The 26,069-nt window shown below is 46.3% G+C and overlaps 2 protein-coding genes across 2 annotated transcripts; one reads left to right on the top strand and one right to left on the bottom strand.

The window, feature by feature from the left end:
* Positions 1–538: 538 nt before the first annotated feature.
* On the top strand, positions 539–2,418 carry ctss2.1 (cathepsin S, ortholog2, tandem duplicate 1). Its single transcript, XM_049729412.1, has 7 exons — positions 539–703; positions 759–881; positions 952–1,104; positions 1,174–1,398; positions 1,540–1,705; positions 1,797–1,899; positions 2,069–2,418. Exons 1-7 carry the CDS (start codon positions 554–556, stop codon positions 2,166–2,168), a joined length of 1,020 nt encoding a protein of 339 aa, XP_049585369.1. The 5' UTR covers positions 539–553; the 3' UTR covers positions 2,169–2,418.
* A 7-nt stretch (positions 2,419–2,425) lies between these two features.
* On the bottom strand, positions 2,426–11,682 carry onecutl (one cut domain, family member, like). The gene is made up of 3 exons (XM_049729376.2): positions 11,381–11,682; positions 9,433–10,555; positions 2,426–6,814 (listed from the first exon to the last, which is right to left on the bottom strand). The coding sequence occupies exons 2-3, from the start codon at positions 10,421–10,423 to the stop codon at positions 6,504–6,506; spliced, it is 1,302 nt and encodes a 433-aa protein (XP_049585333.1). The 5' UTR covers positions 10,424–10,555; positions 11,381–11,682; the 3' UTR covers positions 2,426–6,503.
* Positions 11,683–26,069: the final 14,387 nt, after the last annotated feature.

The raw sequence follows: 26,069 nt of genomic DNA, 5'->3' as shown, positions 1-26,069 counted from the left end.
GAGGCCACTAGAGGGTGATGTTGATTATCTTTTTTGACTCACCCAAACGGGGAAATGACCTGAAAGGAAGTCTTGACTGTTTTGGCTGTCTTCTACTTTTTGCTGGATTTAGGCGGTGTGTTAAAATTACTTTCAAATATTTGTTGCTGAATATATTCACTTGGTCGAGGAAGAACTTGAGCAGCACTTATCTCTGTCTTCATCACTCTGGGGAAAAATAAAACCCTCAGCCTCTTAAGATGCTTCATGCAGGCAAGTTTGACCAACTTTAACAAACCATTCATCATTATTTGTGTTATTTGATGAATTAAATAAATAAGTAATCGCAGATGTTAGGGTGCTCATGATAAATTTGTTCATATGATTCAAACAATGAACTTAAAATATATTGTAATGTAACGGGGTTTTTTCCACGTTGTTGCTCAAGTGCCGCCAGCAGGAAATGAAGCAAGTCTACTTTCATTTTGACAGTCAACTGCCACTTGACTGCTTCCGATACACAGTTGATGCTTTCAAAATTTGGCGTTACATTTTCATTTAGTTTGTGCTCAAAATGTTAAAAAAAAATGTAGGAGGATTGATGTTAACGGGCCTGCTGCTGGTCTCGCTGCACACGGTGTTGGCGGCAGCCATGTTGGACATGGACCTGGATGAGCACTGGATGCTGTGGAAGAAGACGCACGGCAAGTGGTACCGCAGCCAGGTAAGTCATTTTTTTTTTCAAGTTAACCTCTTGACAAGTGTCTGCGGCCTTTCAGCCGGAGGACCTTCATCGCCGAGGATTGTGGGAAAAGAACCTGATGCTCATCACACTGCACAACCTGGAAGCATCCATGGGTCTCCACAGCTACCAGCTCAGCATGAACATCCTTGGAGACCTAGTGAGACTTGTTGAATTTTCCTCACTGCTGTGATTCATCTTTATTTCTTTTGCACGTATCCCTTTGTTAGACACCTGATGAGATCCGTCAATCTTTCGCCAACTTGACTCCTCCCACCGACTTCCACAACCGGTCTTCTGATTGGCCGCTTCGCCAAATGGTTGACATACCCGACTCTGTAGACTGGAGGGACCAAAAGTACGTCACAAGCGTCAAGATGCAGGTGAAGTGGTGAGAACCTGTCCAAAATTGGAGAAATGATCTTCACGAGGGGATCGTTGTGGCTTGGCAGGGTTCGTGCGGTTCTTGCTGGGCCTTCAGCGCGGCGGGAGCTCTGGAGGGCCAGCTGGCCAGGACTACCGGCCGCCTGGTGGACCTGAGCCCCCAGAACATCATGGACTGCTCGGGCAAGTACGGCAACCGAGGCTGCTATGGCGGTTTCATCAGCGCGGCCTTCCAATACGTCATCGACAACGGCGGCATCGACTCGGAAAAGTCGTACCCGTATACGGGCAAGGTGAGGAATCGGATCACCTGAATACATTAAGACAAAAAACATGTTTTTATTTGATTATATAAAGAATAAATTTGAATCAATATCAAACAAAAATGAGCACCAATTATTATGCGATTTTTAATTTATTTTTGTCTGGTTCAGTTCGGGCAGTGTCGCTACAGCGCCGCCCAGCGCGCCGCCAACTGCTCGGGCTACAACGTCTTGCCCGAGAACGACGAGGACGCTCTCAAGCAAGCGCTGGCCGTTATCGGACCCATCTCGGTCGCCATCGACGCCTCCCGGCCCACCTTTGCCTTCTACAGCAGCGGTGCGTTCAATGTCCACCCACGAGCATTGTCACTCTTCATACAAAATTGAGAAGTCGAGATTATGACGTCATCAGTTATGAATATGTCTAGGCGTGTACGACGACGCGTCATGCTCGAAGAGCGTGAATCACGCCGTGTTAGCGGTCGGCTACGGAACGCAAGATGGAAAACAATTCTGGCTGGTCAAGAACAGGTACATTTTGTATACAATATGGCCACTTCATTAGGAACAACATCTCCACAAATCCAATTTTAATTACTTTTAAAAGCCAGTTGTTATTTGTGCTGCTGTTCCTAGTACCACAGCCACACCGCGCCACCGTGTGGTCAAATGTGGTAACTGCATCTCTCTCTCTCTCCAGCTGGGGAGCTTCGTTCGGGGACGGCGGCTACATCCGGATGGCTCGCGGCAAAAGCAACCAGTGCGGCATCGCCATGTTCGCCTGCTACCCCGTCATGTAATCCTCAACACAATATTCAAAATGGATGGCTTCATCTTGACATTACAAATGCGAAATGTAAGCAAAAGAGCTTGAGAGCATTTTGTGGTCTCTGTTTGGATGTTTTGCTGCTTCATGAGGCAAGAATTATAATAACTTGACATTGATTCAAATTTCTGTTAGCCTTCTGTGTTAGCATAATGTTAGTAATGCTTTTTTCTTTGATGTATTTAACTGCAATTATGAAACTGTTAAAGACGTTCAGAGAGAGAGCACGTGTTGGGTTACAAATGAGTGTTTTTATTTTTTCTACTTTTTAGTGCAACATCACAACAAACAAGTTTCACATGAGGTATTCAAAGGGATTCTCTTGAGTTGCTGTTAGAAAAAAAAAAAGAAAAGGAAAAGCAAAATTCCCGCCACGTTCGCCCAGGAAACGCACTCAGTCAAATATTCGCATTCCCCGCGGCGCCCTTCCCCGTTTTTCCCTTTGGAGCGAGAACGAGAGAGCGAGGCTGGCTTCTTCTTACAAACGTGGAAAAATAGCTTCTGTCTCCTACTTTGATTACGGGATGACTTTCTGGGGAAAAGTCCCGTGATTCCGGCTTTTTTTTTTTTTTTTTTTGGTTTTGGGGAAAACAAGGAACAGGCAACGTTGATTACAGCAAGAACCTCCTTGCTTGGATTGTCACCTCCTTCTTTCGTTATTTTTGGTCTTGACAAGGAATTTATTTACACACAGAACACGGATGGACGGGACGGAAGCTTTGGCTGGACGCGGGCCCACTAGGGCGCCGCAACAGATTGATTCCAGCTTTTTTTTTTTGTCGGTTTTTAGATTTTTTGCACATAAAGGCATGAAGTAAAAGATGACGAGACGGATGACAGACAGACAGACAGACACCCTGACAGCATGGAATTCTTTGGTTACGGAATATCTTCTCACACAGTTGAGGTAGATGGTCGAGTCTTCGTGTACAGAAAAGTGTGGGGGGGTGAGGTGCTGTTTGGGGGGGGCACAGTCGAGAGAATCATTGTCTCAGTTCCGCTTCAACACAACAATGCTGTTCATTATATGACTTCCATCTTTGGTTATTTGATTAATTTTTTGCTCTTTTCCCCATTTTGACCCTGAAAGAGTTTTTCATTTGCATCCTCCAGCCACTAGGTGGAGCCAGTGGGATGGAAGGGGGGGGGCTAGAATGTGCAGTCAGCCGGCAGCACACCCATTGAAGGCCTTCCCGTATTTATTCTTCAAAAGACCGACAACCCGGGCTGACCTTCGATCATGCTCTCAATTGTTACGCATTAAACATTTAAACAAGCCCCTCCCACCCTCATCCTCGCCAAAGCCCGCCGGTGTGTCCGACAGCGTACATCCCAGCAAATACCCGCAGAGAAAGACTCCTTTGAAGTCTACTAGAAAAGTCAATGACCTCCTCCGAGGCCTCCCCCCCCAAATCACCCCTTGCCCCCCCCCCTCATCTGTCAAGTGCACACAGTGAAGGCCTGCTTGTCCGCAGAGACGCGCAAGCGGACTGGGAAACGGATGCGATCTTTGGTATTTTCGTAAAGCTCAGACAACCATGCGAGGGGTTGGGGAAAACATTTGGGGGGGGGTTATTCCATATCCTTGATATCCACCTTGAGGTCCATGTACTAGTGTCCTCCTTGTCCTCACTAGTAACCCAATTAGTAGAGCAACTCGGAAGATCTTACTAGCCACTTTTGGCTTCCTCGTTTATAATTCAACCCGAAAAGTAAATGAATGTGCTGCTAAGCCCAACGAGTAAGAAACAATTGTGCACTGAATTGTCTCACGAGTGAGGACAAAGACTCAAATCAATGCTCAAAATGGCTTCCCATTGAGGAGCTCCTGATTCCTGGACCCCTCAACCCCTTTTGAAAATAAGATAGAGAAGAAATCCGAGAGGGAGAGAAAGGTCGGATTTTCCGAGCTGCTTAGACCTTTTGAGGGCTCTTTCAAGAGGGACTTGGAACTGAGACTGTGGATGAGGACAAGGGTGAGGTGATGGTGGGTTGGAAGGGGTGGGGGGGATCACAAGCATGCAGGACCCCCGAGGAACACGAGCATGTGACCTTGAAGACGCATGTGGAAGGTGGACGGAAGGGTCCCGAGCCAGAGACGGACGGACGGACGGACGGACGGGCTCCCCCACCTCATCACCGCTATTATTGTCATCATCAATATTATCAATATTCATATCACAACATTCAAATAAGCTTTGGCCTCGAAGAGCTGAGCACGCACACACAAAGAAACGGGGGCCAAGCCGTCAAGACATTGTACGGAACACCACGGGAGGGGGCGGGGTCGGGAGCAGACCACTTGCAGAGCTCCGGTTCGCACGGTGCATTGTGGGGAACAAAAACTTTTGAATGGACGCCGTGATTTGGACGAAGTTCGCTTTTTTTTTTTTTAATTGTCATTTTATCTACTTTAAAATGTGTCCGTACGCTGTCCGCCCCGTGCTGGGTCACGACAGTTAAGATCAGAAGATGGACGGTTCAGATAATGGATGGACGCATGGATGACATTTTGCTCAAGTGTGCAACGCGGAGACACGAAGATGACACAGGTAGGACATTTGTCATCATTTCACGTCCAATTATGAAATGTGCTTGTAGCGCACCGATCGCTGTTTTATGTGCATATTGACGAGAACGTGAATGTTTGTCACAACACTGGCAGCAAAACGCAAATAACGCGATGTTTTGCTCACGTGACCTAAGGGAAGCGATTTGAAGGCAGCGAGTTTATGATATTGACATGTGGAAATGTTTCTTAATTTAAATACTGACCATGACTTTAAAAATGTGTTGATATTTTGTCTCTCATTAGTTTCGACATATTAATGAAATAAATATGTTGAAGAAATTTACAAATTAAGTCCATACTCTTAGTTCTCCAGGTCCTTTTTTCCTGTCCGGAAATTGTGAAAGATGAACGGTAATGTTTTATTTTTATTTTTTTTAACATCAACGTTCAAGCCTCTAAAATTCTAATTACGCCTCGATTCTCGCGCATGCGCAGAGGAGTTCTGCAAGTGTCTTAATTGTAGAGAGGGACGTAGGAATCAAGGGGTCGGGTCGGGTCAGGTCAGGTCAGGGGGTTCGAGCCGTACATTCAGGGAAGCAAAGTTCATCTTTGGTATTACGATGGGATTCTACAGCTAAAAGTGCCCATCGGATTAAAAACACAGACATCATAAATAAACACGTACATCGTATAGTTGGCGTCAGTCAATAAATAGGCAAATAAATAAAAGGAACTAAACAATAAATAGACAAAGATAAATAGAGAGGATGGGGTTCAGTTGGCCAAAAAGGGCAGCGAGTCAAAACCCGTTTCCTTTGCGGACCAAAACCACCGGCGTGTGCTTGACATCTGTACAAAAAAAATTCTGAAAGAACCACATTCCTTCATTGTAAAAAAAAAAAAAAAAAAAAAAAAAGGAAGAAAAGTGTGTGGCAAACAGTAAGTGTCAACCCCCTCCTTCAAAGACCTTGAATGGTTTTCAAAATTGTTGGATTCTGTCTTGACCTTTGTGATTCTGTCAAGGCCAAGGAATTAGGGGGGGGGGGGATTCTGCATGTGGTGGCAAAGGAGGGGGCGCTCCTGTTCCTGGGAATGATTGACAGCTGCGAGTCGAAGACGCTACTGAGGCCTACGGATGATTCCAGGCTCGCAAGTCCTGGGAGCCATCGCCATGGAAACGCATGCTAAAAAGAAAAAAAAGACAAACTCCCCATCTTCCTCCACCGTGATTTCCGAGGAAAGGCGGGGGATAAACAAAATGGGAGGAAGGGGGGGGTGGCGTCTGATTGGAGGAAAAGTCACCCACGAGAGAAAGAGAGAGCTCTCGGCGCATGTGAGCAAACAGCAGCTCCTGATTGGTCACGAGCGGGCGAAGGCGTGGAGGTGCACCAAAATTATGCTTGCTCCTGATTGGTGGAACCTCCCGCCGCCACTCTCCCATCTAAGATGGCGTCTTGAAAAGGATAGTACAGTGGTAGCTCCACTCCATCACCAAGCTTCAATTAAATAAAACCCGACACCATTTTTTGTTGGGTATTTTTGAGAGGAAAATTGTGTTTAAAAAAAAAAAAATTAAACAAGGGGTGAGTTTAGTTGACTGGAAAGTTAAGGTACCACTGTACGAGCCAGACGACCCGCTCCACGGCGCCCTCTATCTCCACTCCAGGGCACCCGCCCCACGCTTTGGTTTGAAATGGTGGCTCACGGCTGCTTCCGCGCCTCCACGAGGACATTTCACGCCGGCCGATCACTGCTCAGACTCGGCCTCGTGTCCCCTCGCCGCCGCCGCCGCCGCCATCAGGCCGTACTGCAGGACACGGCCGAGGACGAGGCGCTGGATCCCGAGGACCCGGTGGAGGACGGGCGGCCCTCGTCGCTCCACTTGTTGAGGTTGCGGCGGCGTGCGTTCATGAAGAAGTTGCTGACGGTGGAGAGCTCCAAGCCCAGCTGCTGCGAAATGGTCACCTGCAAGTCCTTGGTGGGCCGGTGGTTCTCCCGGAAGATGGCCAGCAGCGTGCGGCGTTGGAGGTCGGTGAACACCAGCCGAGTACGCTTGGGCCCCTGGTTCCGCTCCAGCTTACTCTGCTCTTGCTCCTTCCTCTTGCAAGCTACGAAGAGGAAAAGGCAACGGAGAGACAAATTCAAACAAAAAGTGCAGGCGGATAACGAGGACAAATGGATTAAGTGCGGGAAAGTGGATTTGTCCGAAGGAAAAACGCTGAGGTCGGCAAAGCGGACGCTCCGCAAAGAGACGAATCAGCAACTTGTGTCAGTGAAGGCATCGGCGCGCCTGTCTGGCAGATTCCAGAAGATTCTGACGGGCTCGCGGATGCCTTCAGTGACACGCTAACTGCATTAACATGTTCACTGCGATAATATATTCTTGTAGCGCACCGATTAATCGAACGACAAATGAATCAACAAATTAATTGAGAATTATTTTCTGACATTAATACTAAATCCTAATTTGTATATATTTGTGTGTTTTTCAATGCCCTACTTTTGAGTCAAATAATTCAAATTTGTTTTCAATTTGATGCATTGATTAATCGGCAAAATCATTGAAAGATTGATCGAATAAGGTCATCTGTAGTCACCTTTACCAAAATACTACACTGGCTCGTGTGAAGAATGAACACTACCGTTGACGAGTAACGGTGCTCCCTTGTTTGAATTCATGGATTGTTCATGTCGATAATAAATATTGTAACTGCATTGTTGAAAAATGGCAGTCGAGCATCTGAAGATGAGCGAGTGAAAAGATTTCATTCCGCTCTTTGAGGAATGTCTGCAGACGCCTCAGCTGATTGGCTGGAGATAGCAGCTCAGTGTGACCTTCAAATACGCACACACACACACAAGCCACACACAAGCGCTACATTAAATAAATGAAACACCCGCAATTGATCCGCTTCCATTTCGTCATCCCCAAACATCTCATTCCAGGTTTCTCGGTCATTAGTCGGGAAACGAGCGTGACCTCAGCGCCGCCTCGTTCTCCATCTTTCTCCCCGGCGACACCGCAACAACCTTCGGACATTTAAAAGCTTGTCTCGACGACGAGACTCTCCGACGGCGCTAGCGATGATGAAACAATATGCTGCTCGTTTAGCGTCATTATGAACAAGAGTGCTCATGCAGAACCTGTATGTTATTTTTTACACAAAATTCGAACTTCACACAGGCTAACGAATAGCATCTATTTAAGCAACGCCTATTTGAACACAAATAGTGCAGCAACACACACAGACAGACAATATAACAGTACTCGCGAGCGTATATTCTTTATCTTCTGCAAAAAAAAATGACTGCGTCACTTCATTTTCCTTGCATGAGCTAGCTTAGTTAGCTAAGCGTATTCTGTACAGTAGTGATATGTCGTAATAAAAACTGCAACACAATAGCAATGGCTAGTTAGCGTGCAGGGAGAATTTAGGGCCTGTTGTAACTAGGATGTGGGATGAGGGGGGGGCTTCGGGGGGTGCGCCCTGGCCCACTTCCTCCCTGGCTGGCCATGGCGGTGACCATTAAGTAAATGCTTGCTAGCACTGTAATGGCGCGTAAGAGGCTCACAATGGACGCGCTATAAATCGGCGGTGGCGGGCCGACATAAATATCTCCCCCCCTCGGGTGTCTTATGATGGTGGGAACAGCCGCTAATCGTGATGTACGCTGCGTCTCGTGTTGCGCAAACGTGATGGAGAGCCCTTTAGCGCCCCCCCCCAACCCAATCCCTTCCCCCCACCTCAGGGTGGCTCCGGCCTTCCCCCCGCAGCCCACGCAGTTGCCCCCCCCCCCAACTCCCGCCCCCGCCTCCCTCCCTCCCTCCCTCCATTGCTTTGTGGGCCAGCGGCTGATAGAAATTATTGATTAAATGTGAGCCGCTCAGACTCGGCCAGGCTGTTTAACTCTTGCGAGCCCGCACGGCTGAATAAAAACAACATTGATGTGTATTTGCGCTCTGAAATCACAACATGCAAATGGAGCCGCAATTAGTACAGTTCGGTTGTATTTAACTTTTAAAATCCATTTGCATGTCATTTTTTATTCTGAGCATTTATCTATTGAGGTACAATTTTTGCATTTTAAATGAGAGAGTGCATGTTTACAAAACAATCTTGAATCATAACAATAAAAAAAATGAGCAGTAGGCCGCAAGTGGCCCGCAAGCCGGACTTTGCGCAGCCCTCATTTTGCATTTTCATCCTTTTCCGATCGCCACGTCCTTCACTCGGAGCATTCGTCCCGATGGCCTCTTCCAAACACTCGAGGGTGTCGTGGCGTATATAATTGAACCGTGGCTTAATCCCGAGCTCACCGGCGGCTCGTCGTGTTTGGACAAACGACTCAGCAGATAAACGCTTATTTGACAAAACAGCACGGGCGAGAGAGGAGACGCCTTCCTCGGAATGCTAATTCCCGTCTGGAAATGGCGGCCGAGGCGAGGCGAGCTGCTCTTTCCCATGGTAATCAATACACACTTGTAATTAAACAAAAGCGGGATCGGCCACGAGGAAGGAAAAACAACAAACTGCCACCTCGGCAACATTCTGTGAAGAACAGCGTTCTACTGGGGATACTTTTCCATTTGGAACCATGAGGAAGAACATTCCATCTTTTTTTTCTGAACATGGAACATCATTCATTCTTTCTACTATTTGGGACATCGTTTCATATGAGAAACGTGTGTGTGTGTGTGTGTGTGTGTGTGTGTGTGTGTTCTCACCCTCCAGCCGAAGCGAGGCCATTCTCTGGAACTCGGGCTCCTGCAGCCACCGGGACATCCTCTTGAAGGTCTCGCGTCCGGACTTGAGCTTGGCCCAGGGTTTGGGGTTCCTCAAGAGGTCCGAGAGCGTCCCCTGCGAGCGGCACAGGACCCGCTCGGCAAAGATGGCCTGCGGGATACTGTAGCGCTTCAGCTCCGTGATGATCCTCTGCGCCACGTCTCGGGTGTTGATCTCCTCGCCGCCGCCCCCGCCCCCTGGGGAGCTGCCACCCAGGCCGCCGTCCCCCTGGGAAGATGAGAGGGAATGCAGGTGGTCCACGATCTTGGCGGCCTGCTGGCCGGGGTGGTGGTGATGGTGGTGGGCCTGGTAGTGCTGGCTGTAGATGTGAGGGTGGTGGGCCGCCCCGTCCATTTTGTTCAGCTGGTGCCCCATGGTCATGTCGCCGGCGCCCAATCCCGGGGGCGACATCTCTCGCCCAAAGTCCGAGGTCCTGCAAAAGAGGCTCCCGCCGTGGACGTCGTAACCGCCGTGGAGCATCTGTCCGCCGCCTCCGCCCCCATTATTGGGACTCCCGTAGCCGTGCATGGAGCCCAAACCCGAGGAGGGCGGCGTCATGGCAAGATCTTTGGCGTAAGGGTTGTAGAAGTTGGCGGGGAGGCCACCGCCGCGATCCTCGCGCATCAGCGTGAAACTCCCGATGACGTTGCTGACGGGAAGACAGGGGTGGTGATGATGATGGTGGTGGAACTTGTCGTCGAAGGGCTGCAAGGGGGTCAGGGTGGTGTAGGTGCTCCCCGACGCCGACGGGGAGTCGCCGCTGTAGCCCAGCGCCGACATGGAGTGCTCGAAGGTCGGCGGAGGCGCCCGCGGCTCGGCTTCCAGAGGAGGCCCGGCGGCGCCCAAGGGGGGCCGGGGGAAGGCGGCCGAGAGGTCCCGCGAGTGAAGCTCGGTGTGGCCGTGGAGCGACATCTCTCCCAGACTCCCGTCCATCCCGGATGGATTTATCGATGAGTGGGAATGTATTGATTTGCGGCGGCTAATTAATGATGTGAGCGCCGTTAAATACTTCCTCGTACTCCCGCGTCACCCACAGGAAGACCCTCTTCAAGCGTCCTTTTGTGCCTGGATGAAACAACAGGACAGTTACACAGTGCAAAAACCCACATTCCAGTCATTTTTTGTCCATCATGTAATTGTTTTGGAAAAACTGCTAAGCCCAGTAGTTCCGAATGGTTTTTGTTGCTACCCTTTTACTTGTCTTCCCTTTATGACACCCTTGGCACACATATTTGTTGAATTCAGTTAAGACGTCGTCACATGGGCTCGGCAGCGGTGTCTCATAACTCAAACAAGCGTTCACAACTGCAGGTGAGCTGGAGTCAAGCCATGGTCCACCAGGGACTGCTCACCGGCCAATCACGTCGCTTAAAAGACCCAAAAGCATTCGCATTGTGGATAATTAGCATCAAGCTCCCACTTGCATTTCGTGTGTGAAATTAAGGTTGCAGGTGAGCTGGATGGAGCCTGTCCTTGACTTTTGTTTGGCAAGAGAAGTGGGACACACTCTGGATTGATTGATTAATTGATTGATTGCCACTCAATCACAAGGCACAAATGGACAAACAAGCACTAACATGGACGCAAAGCAGTCAAGAGAAGCTGCCTGTTTTTGGAATTGGGATGAGATGCGGGATTCAAACGGTGAAAGTCAGAAACGTGAGGCAAACGTGTTAAGCACTACTCCAGCATTCCAACAACAAAACGAGCACGTTTCACACCACCGCGTCCGAATCCCTTGTCTCGCGCACGCGCTTTCCCCCCTCAAATATTGAACCACATTTATTGGTACTTAGAGGTAAAAATACGGACAAATGATCATAATAATGAATAAAAACCAAAGCGATTCTAATTAAACAATGACTCAAAATGGTGCGTTCGCGGTCTTACCTTCAGCGCGCGTCCGCGACTTCTGCTGAGCATCTCCTGCATTGAGCGACGTGCACACGCACGGTCCGAAAACCTCCGTCAAGCTTTTTGTGTTCTCCACCCCAAAAAAAAAAGATGCATATGCCTTTAATCCTTCGTTTTCTTCTTCCCCCACTGGTAATTTTGCTCCGCGTTCGCCCGCGTCGGTCTTAGCAGCTCCGCGGTGCTTTTTCTTTCATTATCTGCCGAGATCTTCCTCCTCCTCTTCCTCCTCTTCTTCGCTCTGCCAGCCACTTCATCGATCTCAGCACCAACTCTTTCTCCTCCTCCTCCTCCTCCTCTTCTTCCACTCCCCCCCACCCCTTCCTCCCCACTGTTCCCCCTCCCCTCGGTGCGTCACCACGGCCTTAAAATCTGACAGATGTGCGATGAAATTCCTCCTCCAATTAACCCTTTCTCTCCAGGGTGTGTGTGTGTGTGTGTGTGTTGCATCTCCACCTCCATGATGAGCCCCCTCCCCTTACCCCCCCCCCCCCCACGCACACACTTATCTTAAGTTAAGTTAAGTCCGTCCTTCTCATCCTTCTCACTCCAAAATCTCGGATCCAAGCGTTTAAAACCTCTTGAAATGCACTCTCGTCGAGACACTTGATTAGGGACACCGTCCGATGCTAGTGGAGGGAGAAAATTGTCTTTTCTTTCTTTGAAAAATAAATACATTTATTCAACGGTATAATATTTTTGGTCACCCAAATAATTCATAGTCGGCGTTGATTAATTTAGTGCTGCATGTGTCACTTACATCGAAAATATATTTTTTATTTTTTTTCCCCCTCGTATTAGCTAGCATAGATCTGTGTACCTAATTTAGTGACCAGTGTGAAGCGCCTCCATCTATAATTGCATTATCATTTCTAAGACAAAGGGCGACCGACGGATTGGAGCTCTCACTTGTTCACACTATGCATCTAATTTAATACAATATGTGCAGATAAATAAAAATAATATATAATATAGTGTATATTATACATAATAATAACTCTACTTAATTTATTATAGACATTGTGTTCTATTTGTAATATTTTGGACACACACAATGACATGTACAATATGGAGTATATACTTATATATGATGTACATTTATATACATTTGATTTTAATATGACTAATATTAAAAACAGTATAAAGCATTATTTTTATTAGCCATTTGTAATTTTTTAAAGGCATATTTTAGGGATGATTCCGCCAATGAGCTTTTTGCTGACTTGCTGCTTTATTCTGTTGTGTATTAGAATTTTCCTCGTCGTAATAATCAAGTCTTTTTTTTTTTTTCACACGTGATCATTCAATCGACGCTGCGCGTGCACAGCAGATGCCGTGCGATCGATCCGCGTGCATGTGCACCAAGGGGCGTGCACGCGCGTCCGGGCCTACAGGGAGAAATAGATGGTTCTGGAAAGCTTCATGATGGGGATTGGGGTTCAAAGTTCAACCACAGTAACTTCGAACATGTAAGTTATGGGTCATATTTAAATAATTTTCAATTGAATTGTATGATCGATGAGTGTCAGGTTCCCCCTATTGGCCAGGAAAACGTCTGCGTGACGTTACACGACAACAAACACAATTTTTTTGCGGGGATTGATTTTGTCCTCCGTTTTATTACAATTCAAAATTTATAGTGAAACAACGGAACAATAATCGTTTATCATTCATACTAAATGATCATTTATTATGCACATGCAAGTGCTGCAATTAAATGCAGAGATTGCTAAAAAAAAAAGGTGTTTTTACACGTTATATTCAAATCTGCAAAGTTGCTATTTTTAACCATACTGTGTATTGATTTTATATTTAGCCTATAGATGTTATTTTGACATTTATCAATTAAGGCAGCCTTTTTACCGATTCCTATTAATCTTAATATTCAGATTAACACGTGTTTTTCCACACACGCACACAGAAAAACACAAGTTATTACAAGCACTGACTTTATTGTCATAATAACCAATTGAATGACATATATTAATTTTTTATGGCCTTAAATGCAACAAAAGAACTTTGTAAAACTAAAATAAAATGTGTGCAATTCATCAATAACATTTCCAGTCGGCAATCATGTTCTCATTCGCTCCACTTTATTTATGCACAAATGAAACGTATTTTTATTGTATTTCATTCTTTTTAGATTTTACAAGCACAGCAGTGGAATTTGAAGTTGACTTGCTTCGTGATAAAACAACATACACACATCTCTTTAAAAAAAAGTGAACACCTTCAATACGTTTATTATTCCCATGCATTCAAATGTTACATTTGAATGTAAAATTATCCGTCAAAAAACGATGAAATGACATTTCAAAAGTGAGCAGAAAACAAATTTAATTTGCTGTAAAATAAAATGCATCGTGCAAGAATGAACGACAATAGAATTGAAACAAATAAATACACTCAATTACTTTATTAATCCAGATTCTAGAAGTACATTCAATATTATTACGTCAAAAGAGACATTTGCATTTCTTTCGTTAAATCAAACATTCAAGAATATCCTTCATTTCCCTTCCAGCCCTTATTTTTGTTTTTTTTTAAATGTCTTCTGCTTCACTGAGCAATCAATAAAACGGCACGTGCACGCGCGCACACGCACGCGCCAGTCAATATGTGAATTAATTGCACTGGATTTCATGGGAGAAAAGGAACAAACGGAATCGCCGAATATTTTTGGGGGGGAGTAAATTCTCGTGACTTCACACTTCTATTGATCAGCTGAGAAGGGAACTTAACTGTGATTTACATTTTTAAAATCAATAAACTCCAAAAAGACGGCCCAAAAACAAGCTTCAAACAAAATATCACGACTCGTTTTTACATTTCAACACACACACACACACACGCACACACACGCGCGCGCGCGCGCAGACACAACTACAATGTCTAAAAAAACCCGCAACTTTATTTGAATGCATTCAGATCCGTGTTTTTTTTTTTATCCCTCGTAAATCTCGCGCACGCGCTCACGTGCTTCGATCGATCGATCAACTGCTGCTGCAAAAAACAACAACCAAAAATTCATATTCAAAAATATTTAGGTGATTTTGGTTTTTCCTCGTCACGTTTCGTTTTTTTTTCTTTTTCAATTCATTGTAATACTACAGCTTTTTTTTTTTTTTAACTCATGTATAATCCAAAATATTGATTTATGGGCTGCCATTATTTCAATTTCATGTTTCAACTAACATGCAGCTAAATAAATTGGTCCAAATATTAGAAAATTATAGATAAAGCAAATCGTAGTGTTCTTTTATTGTGCAGTACAGATTTAAATAAGCACAACAATAAATGAATATCTGTCTAATCGTGTCACAAAAGTGAAAAAGGCACTCTTTTTTTTTTCATTTTATTTGTGTACCTAATGAAGTGGCTAGACTAGCATGTGTGTGAGTGTGTGTTGAGAGCGCAAGTATTAATATTCAGCATATTGATCCATGCATGTTAAACAGCTTCTATTTGTCCTACTACTATTTTCATAGAAGATGCAAGATCCATTTGCAAATGACGTCAAATTGTTTGTGTGTTTCCAGCTTATTAAATATGTAAATTCAATTAAAAGTTAATAAGATTAAGCAACGGCAACATTAATCAGCAACAATTTGAATAGTTCACGTTCTGATTTGCATTCCACCCCTCCCCAGTGTATAAAAATAATCAATATTTAGTGAGATTGACACACATGCATAATTTTATTTTATAAAGGTGAGATTTACCTCACCTTTATAAAATAAAATAAAAAATCTTGCTTCTAGGTAAAATAAAGTAAAACAAAAATCCAGTCAAACTGAATGAAAAGGCTAAAACAAAAAAATACACATAGTAGAACAAATAAAACAAAAGCAAAAATAATCCAAATGAATGAAACACAAAAGTCAATTAGAGCATGCTAAAAAAAAACACATATTGGACATATTTCGCTTGCATCACCATCCAACAAACACATAAATGTAAATGTTGAATGAATGTAACCAAAATATTAGACTACGTAACAAAAGCTGGTCAAGACCAACATGAACAGACACTGTAGCATGCTAACAACTGATTAGCTGTAACGAATAGATTTCACCCGCGTCACCAGCTAACAAGTTAGCACACACGTCAAAGTAAAATGAATAAAGTATATACCTGTCCTACATTATTACAAAAAGAGAAATGAACAGGTTAAGGCCTATACATGTCTACAAATACAGAATTATGCTAACAACACGCAAGCTATCTGGTTAGCTGGAATTAGCATGTTGGAAGTTTTTCACTCTTTTCATCACCACTGCAGTGCAAGAAGACAATTAAAATTAACATATGAAATATTACATTAAAAACAAATCCATTTGTGTACAGAAACTGCAGCATGCTCACAACCGATTACCTGGAAGTTACATATTGGATGTATTTTACCCAACAAGTAAACACATCAATCAATGCTAAATGAACATATTTCTCAAATATTAGATTAAAACCAGATTAGTCTTCAGAAAAATCAACATGTAAGGGTCAATGTGAGCAGACCCAACAGCATGCTAACACACAAGCTAATTGGTTACATGCTAGTAGCATATTGGGCATATTTCACCTGTGTGCCCTGCCACCAAGTAAACAAATAGATCAGTGTTAAACAAATATATTTCAAAAACATAACATTAAGGAAAACAAAATCTGATTTCATTGAACATGGCAAGGGCAATATGAGTACAGACAATGTAGCATGCTAACAACACACATGCTAACTGGTTAACCTGTAGCATATTGGATATATTTCACCTGTGTCCAACATGAAAGTCAATGTTAATGAAACGAACATATCTTTACAACATTAAATTTGAAAACATGTCAAGGGTTTGCCGCATGCTAACTGGATCATCACGTATTGGACATTTTTCACCTGCGCCCAAAAAGTAGTGAACACCCCCCACCCGCCCGTGGAGCAATGGCGAATATTTCAAGCGCTCCTTTGGGTCATATAAAAAGTCATTCCTCAAAGTGTTTGGCCTCCTAAGGCCTTCCCACCCTTCCTCTCCCACCTTTTCACGCATCCTCTTCTTGGTCATGGCCGCATGCATGCGATTATTCCCGTTTTGCTCCGCATCTAAAATCCGCTCTCCGTGTGCGTCCGAGGCGAAGTGTGTGTGCGTGCAGCCTGGTGCACAACTCCTTCCTTGCTTCCTTTCCTTCCCCTCCCTCTCCATCGCTCCCTCCCTCTCTTTAATCAGCATGTTAATAAGAAAGGTAACTAATCAATAGATTCAATGGCCTGGATTGATACCATCTCCATCCGCGCACCCCCGCTCGTGCTGCAACACACACACACACACAAATACGCAGAGCCGTCCCCGCGGGGGAAATCCGTTGTAAAAACAAGAAAAGTTGACAGAATTAGATATTTAGAAATAAGATTCTGCCTTCAAATCTGGGTTTAGCGTGTAGAACCTGCAAAGAAATAATGATGCAGCATAGTGGGAGAGTGGTTAGCATATCCGCCATGCAGTTTGAAGGTTCTGGGTTAGAATCTTTGGCATGTTCTTCTAGATGGAAAGGAGAACCTCCTGATTTTTACTTTGAATCGTGTTGGGCAATTTAATGTTTGCGGCTGAAATGAAACAACATTTTCTCGGGATGATTGCTTCTTTTAAGGAGGTCCTCCAGTTTGTCCATCTTGATAATTTGACCAGATGAGAATCATTTTGGATTTGCGGAAGGCTTGAGAATTTGGAGACGAACAATATTTGTTTTGGGATTCTTGTCAAGACACACTCGGGTCCTCTTCCGCTTCATTCATCTCCGGAATCTCACTTCCTGGTTGATGCGCAAGGTCTTTCCCGTTCAGGCCCCGAGGCCCCGGCCATGCTTCCGAGTCGCAGGGGAGGAGAATATTTAAGAGCGGCAGCGGCGGCGGCCTCGCTTAGGGCCAAAAAAAAAAAAAGACAGAAACATCAGTGGCGCTACCAAAGCTATCATCCTCCTTCACCCCTCAACATTTTATTAATAGACTGAAAAGTTCTCCCTCTCCTCAGGATATGAAGCTCCCTCACATGAGAAGCATGGCACGGGATGAAGGCGGATGGAGCAGTGAGGTGGCCCAACTGGAGCTGCCGGTGACCCTTCGCAAGCCCCCCCCCCCCCCCCCCCCCACACACACACACTCCCCCCTCCCTCGCTGTGCCTTCTGGTAAGTTGGCTGGCAGTGTACAGTGGGATGTGTAGATCTTTTTACATTCATCTCCCTCTTTACACCCCCCCCCCCCCCTCCTCTTCTTCTGGATCATTTTTCAGCGGCGGCCGAGCGATCAATATGTAGAAGAGCGAGCGTCGTGCTGGCTGGCTAGCGCTATCATGTATCACTTTGGAATACGGCCTATAGATTATGGACACTTCATGTTTACAGAATTATTCTTTTGTTCTGGGGTCTTGACAGTACTCTGGAGGGGAGAAAATAAAAAGTTTGCATTTTTTATGTTAGCAACTAACAATAGCGGCGACGGTAAAAATTACTCAGTAAAAAGAAAAAAAATACAGACTTTGAATTAGTATTTTTTGTACTTTTTTACGCAAACTCAATTTGAATAGCTAGCTGAAAACATGCTAAATTAAATTAGCTAGGAACTTTTAATGAAGCAATCAATCAAAACCGTAACTGCTGTGTCATCCACCACCGAGGAAAATAAAAGAAAATATTTTTGAAAGTACCGTTTTGAAACGGAGGGATTAAAATGATGTCATGTGAAAAAAAAAATACTTAAGTACGTGGAAAAATGAAGTATTTTTACTTTTGTTACCTCTGGCCAGCGCCGATCAATAGTTCATATAAGCTGGCTCTGGATAACCACCGTAAACATTTGCAGTTTCTTTCAAGGAGCACTCAGCACACTCTGTCCATAAAAGCTTCACACTTTTATTTGGCCGTAATGGCGGGAGAGCAGGTAAAAAAGATGGCGGCGCTCTCCTCTGCATGTCGGCAGGCGGGCGGAATCCCAAAGGGGTCCGGATGGAGAATGACCAGTGCCCCCTCCTGACCCCGAGCGCCGCTGTCACCCTCCATCACCCCGCTCTCCATCTCGGACGGTGCGGTCACCTAGCAACCGGGGCCAGGGTTCGCCGCTCGCGGACCAGAGGCTATTGGGAAATCAATCGATACGCCTCGGCCCGAGTGAGCGAGCTGGCCGGCGCCGCCCCTCCTTCAATCCTCCGCACCCTCCCCCCACCTCAGCAAGCCTTGTTACTCCCAAATGAAGACGATGCAGTTTTCCACACGTATGCGCATTCGTCCTCTCTCCCTCCACCTGATGCTGTCGGCGCTAGCTCTTAATGCGCTAGCACGACTAGCGTTGCTAGCGTGAAAATAGTTTTGCTCTGAGGATGATGGGGATAAAAATCGGGTTTTTGGCCTTGTGAGGATGGATCGGAAATTTGATAGTTATAGTTGATGACTGATTCTGGAGGCCTTGCGTGGATTAGATGGATCTGGCGACACATGACGTCAAAGGTGAAATCTGATTGGACGAAAAAAAACGCGAGAGAAAAGGTCCTGACCGCTCACTCCTGATATAAATAAAGCAAAGGTCCGCTGTTCCCGGACAAGAACAGGCTGATGTATCTTTCCCGACAGCGGTCCAGCTGATTTTGGATCAGGAGGTAGCGGTCCGGCAATTAATCAAATTTCACGCCAGCTTTTTCTTTCATGAGGACCGAATGGAATCGCTGACTAGCCGCTTTCTCGTTTCTGGAATTCTCAGCACATTCGAGTACTTTGGTGCAATAACTCTGAGCAGCAGATCATCCGGGTCGGATGGTTCCGCTTGTGTTTCTGAAACTCGGGAGTTGGTGAGCCATGACTTGGGGGTCCGCAAAATCATTTGCAAAGCTCTGTTATGATCATGACGTATCGTGACGGAAATTCCGGGGCCTTCCAGAAAGTAGCGGCGAGGGCTAGAGATACAAAATGGACCTCAGGCCATATCAAGAATATCGAAACGAAGATACCCCTACTCTTAAAATACTCTTAAAAATACTTTAAAAATATATATAATGAAAATAATAAAATAAACAATCATTACAATAATAAAATAATTAATCAAAATATATTAAAAGTAATAATAAAATATATAAATACTTAAAAATACTCAGCACCCTCAACTAGAGGAGGATGGGTCAGTGCCATCACTTTAAAACAGAAGGCAGGTGGAGAAGGGGGTGATGATGAAAGGACGGGGGAAGGACAGAGGAAGACGAAGAGGAGGAGGAGGAGGAGCAGAGCAGAGCAGAGGCAACAAACCAGTGCTAATCTCTTCTTCGATCAGAGCCCATCAGAGTGGACAGCAGCTAAGAGCTCAAAGAGGGCCTGCTGCTCCATCTGGACATTAACAAACAACCTTTAAGGGGCTCGCTTGGAACATCTGACTGCTCCCAGATCCCAATCTCTGCTACTGTGTCTCTTTCCCCAAATCTCAACCACAGCGGCCCAGTTTGAAAAATCTACTTTGCTGTCAGCACAAGAGCAAAAACAGCATCTGGAATGGCTTCAACGGACAATCGTTCATTTCATTACAGGCAACCAAATGAAATTCCACAGCTTATCTTCACATTAATGTCATCATGTCAAAGATAATGTCATTCGGAAGAAATCTTCGATAGTCTCTTGACATTTGAGGAGAAAATTCAACATGGGGGGTCATTTTGATGGCAGACAGCTGCAGTGGCCCCACCTTGAGATGGGCCCACTAAGAAGATGACGCTGGCTGGCTCGCTCTCTCTTTTGGAGGGCCCCCAGATGGTCATCCAGCACGTGGCTGAAGCTGGATTTGCCAAGTGACCTCCTCCCAACTCCCAGCTGGAAACTGTGGCCAGGTCACTGATCTCTGAGCCTCTCGTGACCCCCGCTGACCCCCCTCCTCCAAGGCATCACTAAACTTCTCCTTTTTAGGACCAGCTGCCATCGTAGTGGTAGACCCACCAAGGGAGTGTCCAGCTGCCCTCTCGGAGTCCGCTGGCCTTTCACTGGACACCAGAGACCCCGAGGGGGTGGGGCATAGAGTAAAAAGGATGGGCTGGACCACTACAAAAAATAAGAACGTTTGAGGGAGGCAGGGGGGGGGGGGCACAGAGGCGTGACATTGACACGCACGACAGAAAAGAAGCTTTTAACCGTAAAAGTGGAACAGCCGCCTCTGGAAATCGGAGGCGACAGTAAATGCGCGTGTCCCACATTGTCCTCTTTACATGACCAGAGCAAGGAGGCGGGACCAAACTGAAACCAGAGACCAGAGGGAGGGGAACCAGTTGTACAGTCGGATGACTTGGCATGAGGGTAAAATGGAGAGGGGGGGGGTTGTTTGTACCCTTGTGCCTGGCTGGAACTGGGCTGCTCACCGAGAGAAGAAGCTTCTGGGTTGGCTTGCCTGGAGTCAAGTCGATAAATCAATAGGACACACGTCACTGCAGGCCCAGAGAAGCCACATGAAACTGTCATTGATCGGCATAAGGGGGGGAGGGAGGGGGGGAGAGAAGAGGGGGTGTCGGTGGGGGTGGGGGAGGCAAGCCAGGAGCCCAGGGGTCATCTATCTAATCTCTTACTATTGCATCTCCTGCTCTTCTTCCTCCCCCCTGACCAATGTGGTGGACCAGGAGTCAAAGGCCGGGGTTCTGGCCGGGGTTCTGTTCTCTTCAGAACACCCACAGCTGATTGGGTTCCGTTGCTATGCATCGTGACTCCGCCCAGTGATCAATACGATGCGTGTCGGACCGGGTGCAGCGCTTTTGGGCTCGCTGATTTGTTTGACTGTTCAACCTTGACCTGGTCGGTGTCTTTGGACCTGACTGTTCCACTTCTTGAGACACACTAGCGGACACGCGCTCAGCGGGCTAATTGCCGCCGCATTGATCACGCTTACTCGACCTCAAAATTGGGGTCAAGCACAAAAGAGTCAGGAAGCAACTGCTGATTTCACACCGTCATCTCTGCAACGGCCAACCAATGGTCCGTCCGACGTTCCCCGTTTGGGCTCCGGCGCCATCTTTTCAATGACTCGGCTATTAGCGTTGTGTAATTTGTGTCATTGTGGAAGTGGACTTTTTTTGCCTGACACGTTCATTAGCGCAATAGGTGCTCCGAGCGGACAGGTGCAGGATACATGGCAACCCTCTGTCTTTCCCCGGTGGGGTTGCCATGGAAACGGCTGATAGAGTAGGCTTATCGATCGCCGCGTCCACCCCGACCCCCAATCCCCCCCCTCGCTCCCCGACCCGACTTTTTTTCCGCGGTGATGGGCGTGGATCAATAGTCTGTATATTGTATGCTCCTCTCGCCATGGGAGGAGGAAGGGAGGGGGGGCGAAAAAGGATTGTAAAAATTGCAAGTGATCGTATTTAACGCGGACAAAAGCAGATAGGAACGCAAGTGACTTGTTAAAAAAAAAAATAAAAATGCCTGATTATGGAGGAAAGGACGATGTGGCCGAAGGAGCTTTTTTTTTGCGGCGTTGTCACACCGCGTTTGCTCCTTTCATGCCCAAAGAGGGCATCCATTGAAATGGTCATCGCAATTAGCCATCAGAGAGGGTCAATTCACCTCTCTGAGAAGGTGGGTGGGTGGAGGGGGGGGTTGCTGTTGCAGACCTGGGGGAGCTCGTTTAAATCTCGCCCGAGGGTTCCCTCAAGCAAGGGGGTCACGGTTGAAGTCGGCCAAGGTGGGCTCCGCTAGTCCAGGTGTTTCTGTCGCCCCGAGGCACGGTCATCACGATTCCGAGACAGAGAGGCGCCCATGAAAGGGTGGCGGACACAAAGGCTTTTGAAGACGTGTGGAGAAATTAGCCCGTCAGCTCAGCCATGGTCAACAACCTTGGAAGACACGCCCACCTTTTGCCATAAGCACCCTGCAGCCCCCGCCCCTCCCCTCCAGAACAGCTTGATCCCGAAGCTCACAAGTCATCCTGCCAGTTTTCTATCTTCTTTTACATCTTAAAAAATACAAACATTGTAAAAAAAAAAAAAGACTCCCTGAGAAAATATTTTTTTAACTCCACCTGAAGTAAAAAACCTATTAACACTGCTAAATTTATCCCCAAAAATTAATATATATATATATATATATATATATATATATATATATATATATATATATATATATATATATATATATATATATATATATATATATATATATATAAACATAACAAATGCATATTTTCATTCATAATTGTTTTACTTCATATAACATGGCTCTCTTCGAGGAGTGTAAATACAATTGACTTACTTTCTTGCCATCACACCGGCGAAGTAAGATTAGCCGCGAGCGTGCTAACGAGAAGGGGAAAAAAGCACATCGTCTTTGCCGCACTTAGCCTCACAATACGTCCAAGCTGTGCATTTCTCTTCAAGTACACACACAGCATATTCTATACAACCACACACACACACACAGTCAATATGTTTGGTGTTGACGGGGAGGAATGTGCCCCGAGGCTCCCATATAAAATTAGCAGACCATTCCCATGTTGGCTCCCTTTCATGCCCCCGCTCGCAAAGCGCCCCAACGCCAACTGTATCAATAATTTAGCCACAATTTAGCCCAAGCGGGGGCCCACATGTTCCAGGTCAGTTGCAACACGCGCTGTCGCCTTTCTGGTCAAACTGTCTCCACACTGACATCTTGCTTTTCTGGATCTGCAAACTGACAGCTGGCCTCTTGTATGCCGAGTGGAATGAAGATGATTTTGTCATCGTTGTATTGGTATTATATTGTGTTTTGGCTTGAGCTGAGTTAGCACGTTAGCGAAACGTAAACTAAAGTGATGTCCGTCGGTGCTGTAATTGCAGCCAACCGATTTAAGAACGACAAAGTTGGAATCCACAAAAGCTCAACCACGTAAAAATGGTTTTAGCATTTGCGTGAGAAGAATGAAGTAGAACCCAATGGCAACTGACCATGCCTGGAGTTCAGCAAGGTTCCACTTTGGAACCCTTTGACTTCTACATTTTGGAGCTTTAGCCTAAATTATTTTTAAGTGAGGACTTGAGGTTGACAAGCAGTACTTGACAATGGGTCTCCTTCATTCAGGATTCCTCCTTGGAATCCTCATAGCCTCCAACGTGTCTTTGGGGGGGGATTGAACGGCTCCCCCCACGCAACCAACAACAGGGCACGTCTTCAAGGAGCTTTGGGCTGCTAATCTGCTTGGCTGTAGCTGAGATGGAAATGTGTGGCGGGTGTGTGTGTGTTCGAGCGGTTGTATGCACTTGCCCCTCGGCCACACAAAAAGGCCTGGAGACAGCCGAATGCTGCAAGGGCAAGGAAGTCAACCTCTGAAGGCCAAATGCGGCGAATGAGAAAGTTTGTCCTGAGGTGCTTCCTCATGTGGTCCAAACGGACCTGCTGTGCATGAAATATACATCCAGCACCGGCGGGGATGTACACACACAGAAACGCACACATGCCATGGTCTGCACTGTTTATGCTGGATTCAAATTCTGAATCTCTGAACCCTGACCGACCCGCAAACCACTTGTCCACCGTGCTGACCAAGAAGCTCCTATTTCCCACAAAAACAAAAGAAGACAAATTGTCATTAGATTGTGCCTGTAAAAACCCATGTAGGGTAATGCGATCATCCAAAGTATCATTAGACAGCATTTTGCCGTCCACCTAGCAGCGTATCGATACCAAACCACAGGAGGTATCATCGCCATTGATTATGTGTCTAATTCTGTTGGATAAAAGGCGGACGAGAGTCGCTCCGGGCGGGATGAAATAGCAAATCAGATACAAATAAAACGCCACGCAGTTGCTGGGATGAGTTGCTCGGAATGATTACGCCAGAAGAAGACAAATACGTCCAAATGAAGGAGACTGTCCAAAGAAAATGTGGCAGTAGTAATGGCGGCGATAATTCCTTTGGCCAATTTTGGTGGAGTTTTTTCAGACATGTTCACGTCGGCCATTTAGGAGGATCAATAATAGGTTATAGAAGAAGTCCGAACAGGTTAAGTGTTCCTCGCAGAGCAATGTGTGCTAAAAAAAAAAAAAAGGACATAAAGCGCAAAAATGATTTAATGCTTTCGGGACCTGGCCGAGCTCGTTCGGCTCCTGATGAGCGGTTGTCGCGATTGGCTTGCACCGGCGTCAATAATTCATCGATAATTTCATTTCAAAAGATGGATACAAACTTGAAGGATTATGGCCTGTGAGCTACTTTGAATTCACTTACCCTTCCGCCCTGATCTTAACGCAGCAAAGTCGAAAAAATACGATGACACCATTCTCAACTCAAATATTAAGCTAGCGAGTTAGCTTAAATATGTAATGTGTCATTTTACCCTTGAGAGCCAATAAAAACCTCCATCGTGCTTATTTTGAAGAGTTATTCACTATGCGTCAAAATATAAAGTAAATTGAGCTTGCACACTGCTCGTATCTCAAATTTCTGCTCTCAAGTCAAAGCAAGAACTCGAGTTCTTCGTCATCCGTGATGTTCGGCGTGTCGATAACGCGGCGAGGAGTTAAATGAGTCGGTCGGCTCGGCGAAGGCCACCTTTCAAGGTCAGCGCCGATACGACGGATGATTCCCGGTCTTGCGTCAAGGTCAAGCGTGACCCAATTTAGAACAACTCCATAAAGGTTATTTTGAAAAAAAAGATAAATAAAACAAAAACTGTTATGGAATGGGATTTTGTAGTGAATCTCTTCCCAAATTTATCTGGAATAAGTTCACGTAGCAGACAAACGCGGTCCGGCCGGACTTGTTTGTCACAGCTTCACGTGAGGACACAGCAGAGGTCCATTGATTTTGGTCTCTCTGGGGAGCAGAAGGCTTTCCGTGCGTATGGTCGGGCCCGCGTGGTGTCCGGCTCAATGCGGCGCCTCGGGGGCCGCTGTGACAAACGCGCCGTGACCGAGGCGCAAACGCACAAGGCGGCCTTTTGTGAGGCCTCGGCACGTGGCGGGACGCTTTTAAGACTTCAAATTCATCCTTCACGATAAACGCCGCAAAAGAAGTCAACTGTGTTTTTAAACTCAGGTCGAACCTTCAAGGTTCATATTTGAGACTCGAAGCCCACACCCTCCGACACGTGGCGAGAGGATACACTCCGCTCCGAGTCAGTTAGCGCCTCATGCCGATCGTCACGGACAATGGGGCAAGGGCAAGTTTGTCCCGCCCCTTTGCTCCCCCCCCCCAAGGGAGACACGAGCCGGGGGCAGGCCGCTCTAATGGCCCAAGCGTGACATTTAAACCCCTGCCCTGCGGTAGTTTCAGGGGGGCTTTAGTGGAAAGAGGGAGCAGTGAACATAGAGAAAGGAAAAAAAGGGTGTATGAGGCAAGGCTCACCCTGCACACGCGTGCCCCCCCCCGACCCCCCTTCAGTTGTGAGCTAGCGGGGGCCCCTATTGTTAGCGGCCTGTCCCCGAAGAAAAGCTCTTTCGCGGAGCAAACAATTCAGCTGTCCACTCGGATCACAATGGAGGCTCATCCCGTGGCTTTTGAGCATCTGCTCGGACCTGCCGACCAGCGTTCGTACTCGCACCTCGGCACGCTAAGTCCCGAGTTTGCCTGCCCACCACCACCTGCTCTCTGCATGGCCGCCTTTGAGGGTTCCCGTTTGGGATCAATAGCGCTGATGAGGACAAACGGACAGATTTTTTTGGGGGGGAATGTTTACATCCGAGAAGCCA

This window comes from Syngnathus scovelli, chromosome 9, assembly GCF_024217435.2.
Source record: "Syngnathus scovelli strain Florida chromosome 9, RoL_Ssco_1.2, whole genome shotgun sequence".
NCBI classification, from domain to species: Eukaryota; Metazoa; Chordata; class Actinopteri; order Syngnathiformes; family Syngnathidae; genus Syngnathus; species Syngnathus scovelli.
This window is presented reverse-complemented; position numbering and strand designations above follow the sequence as displayed.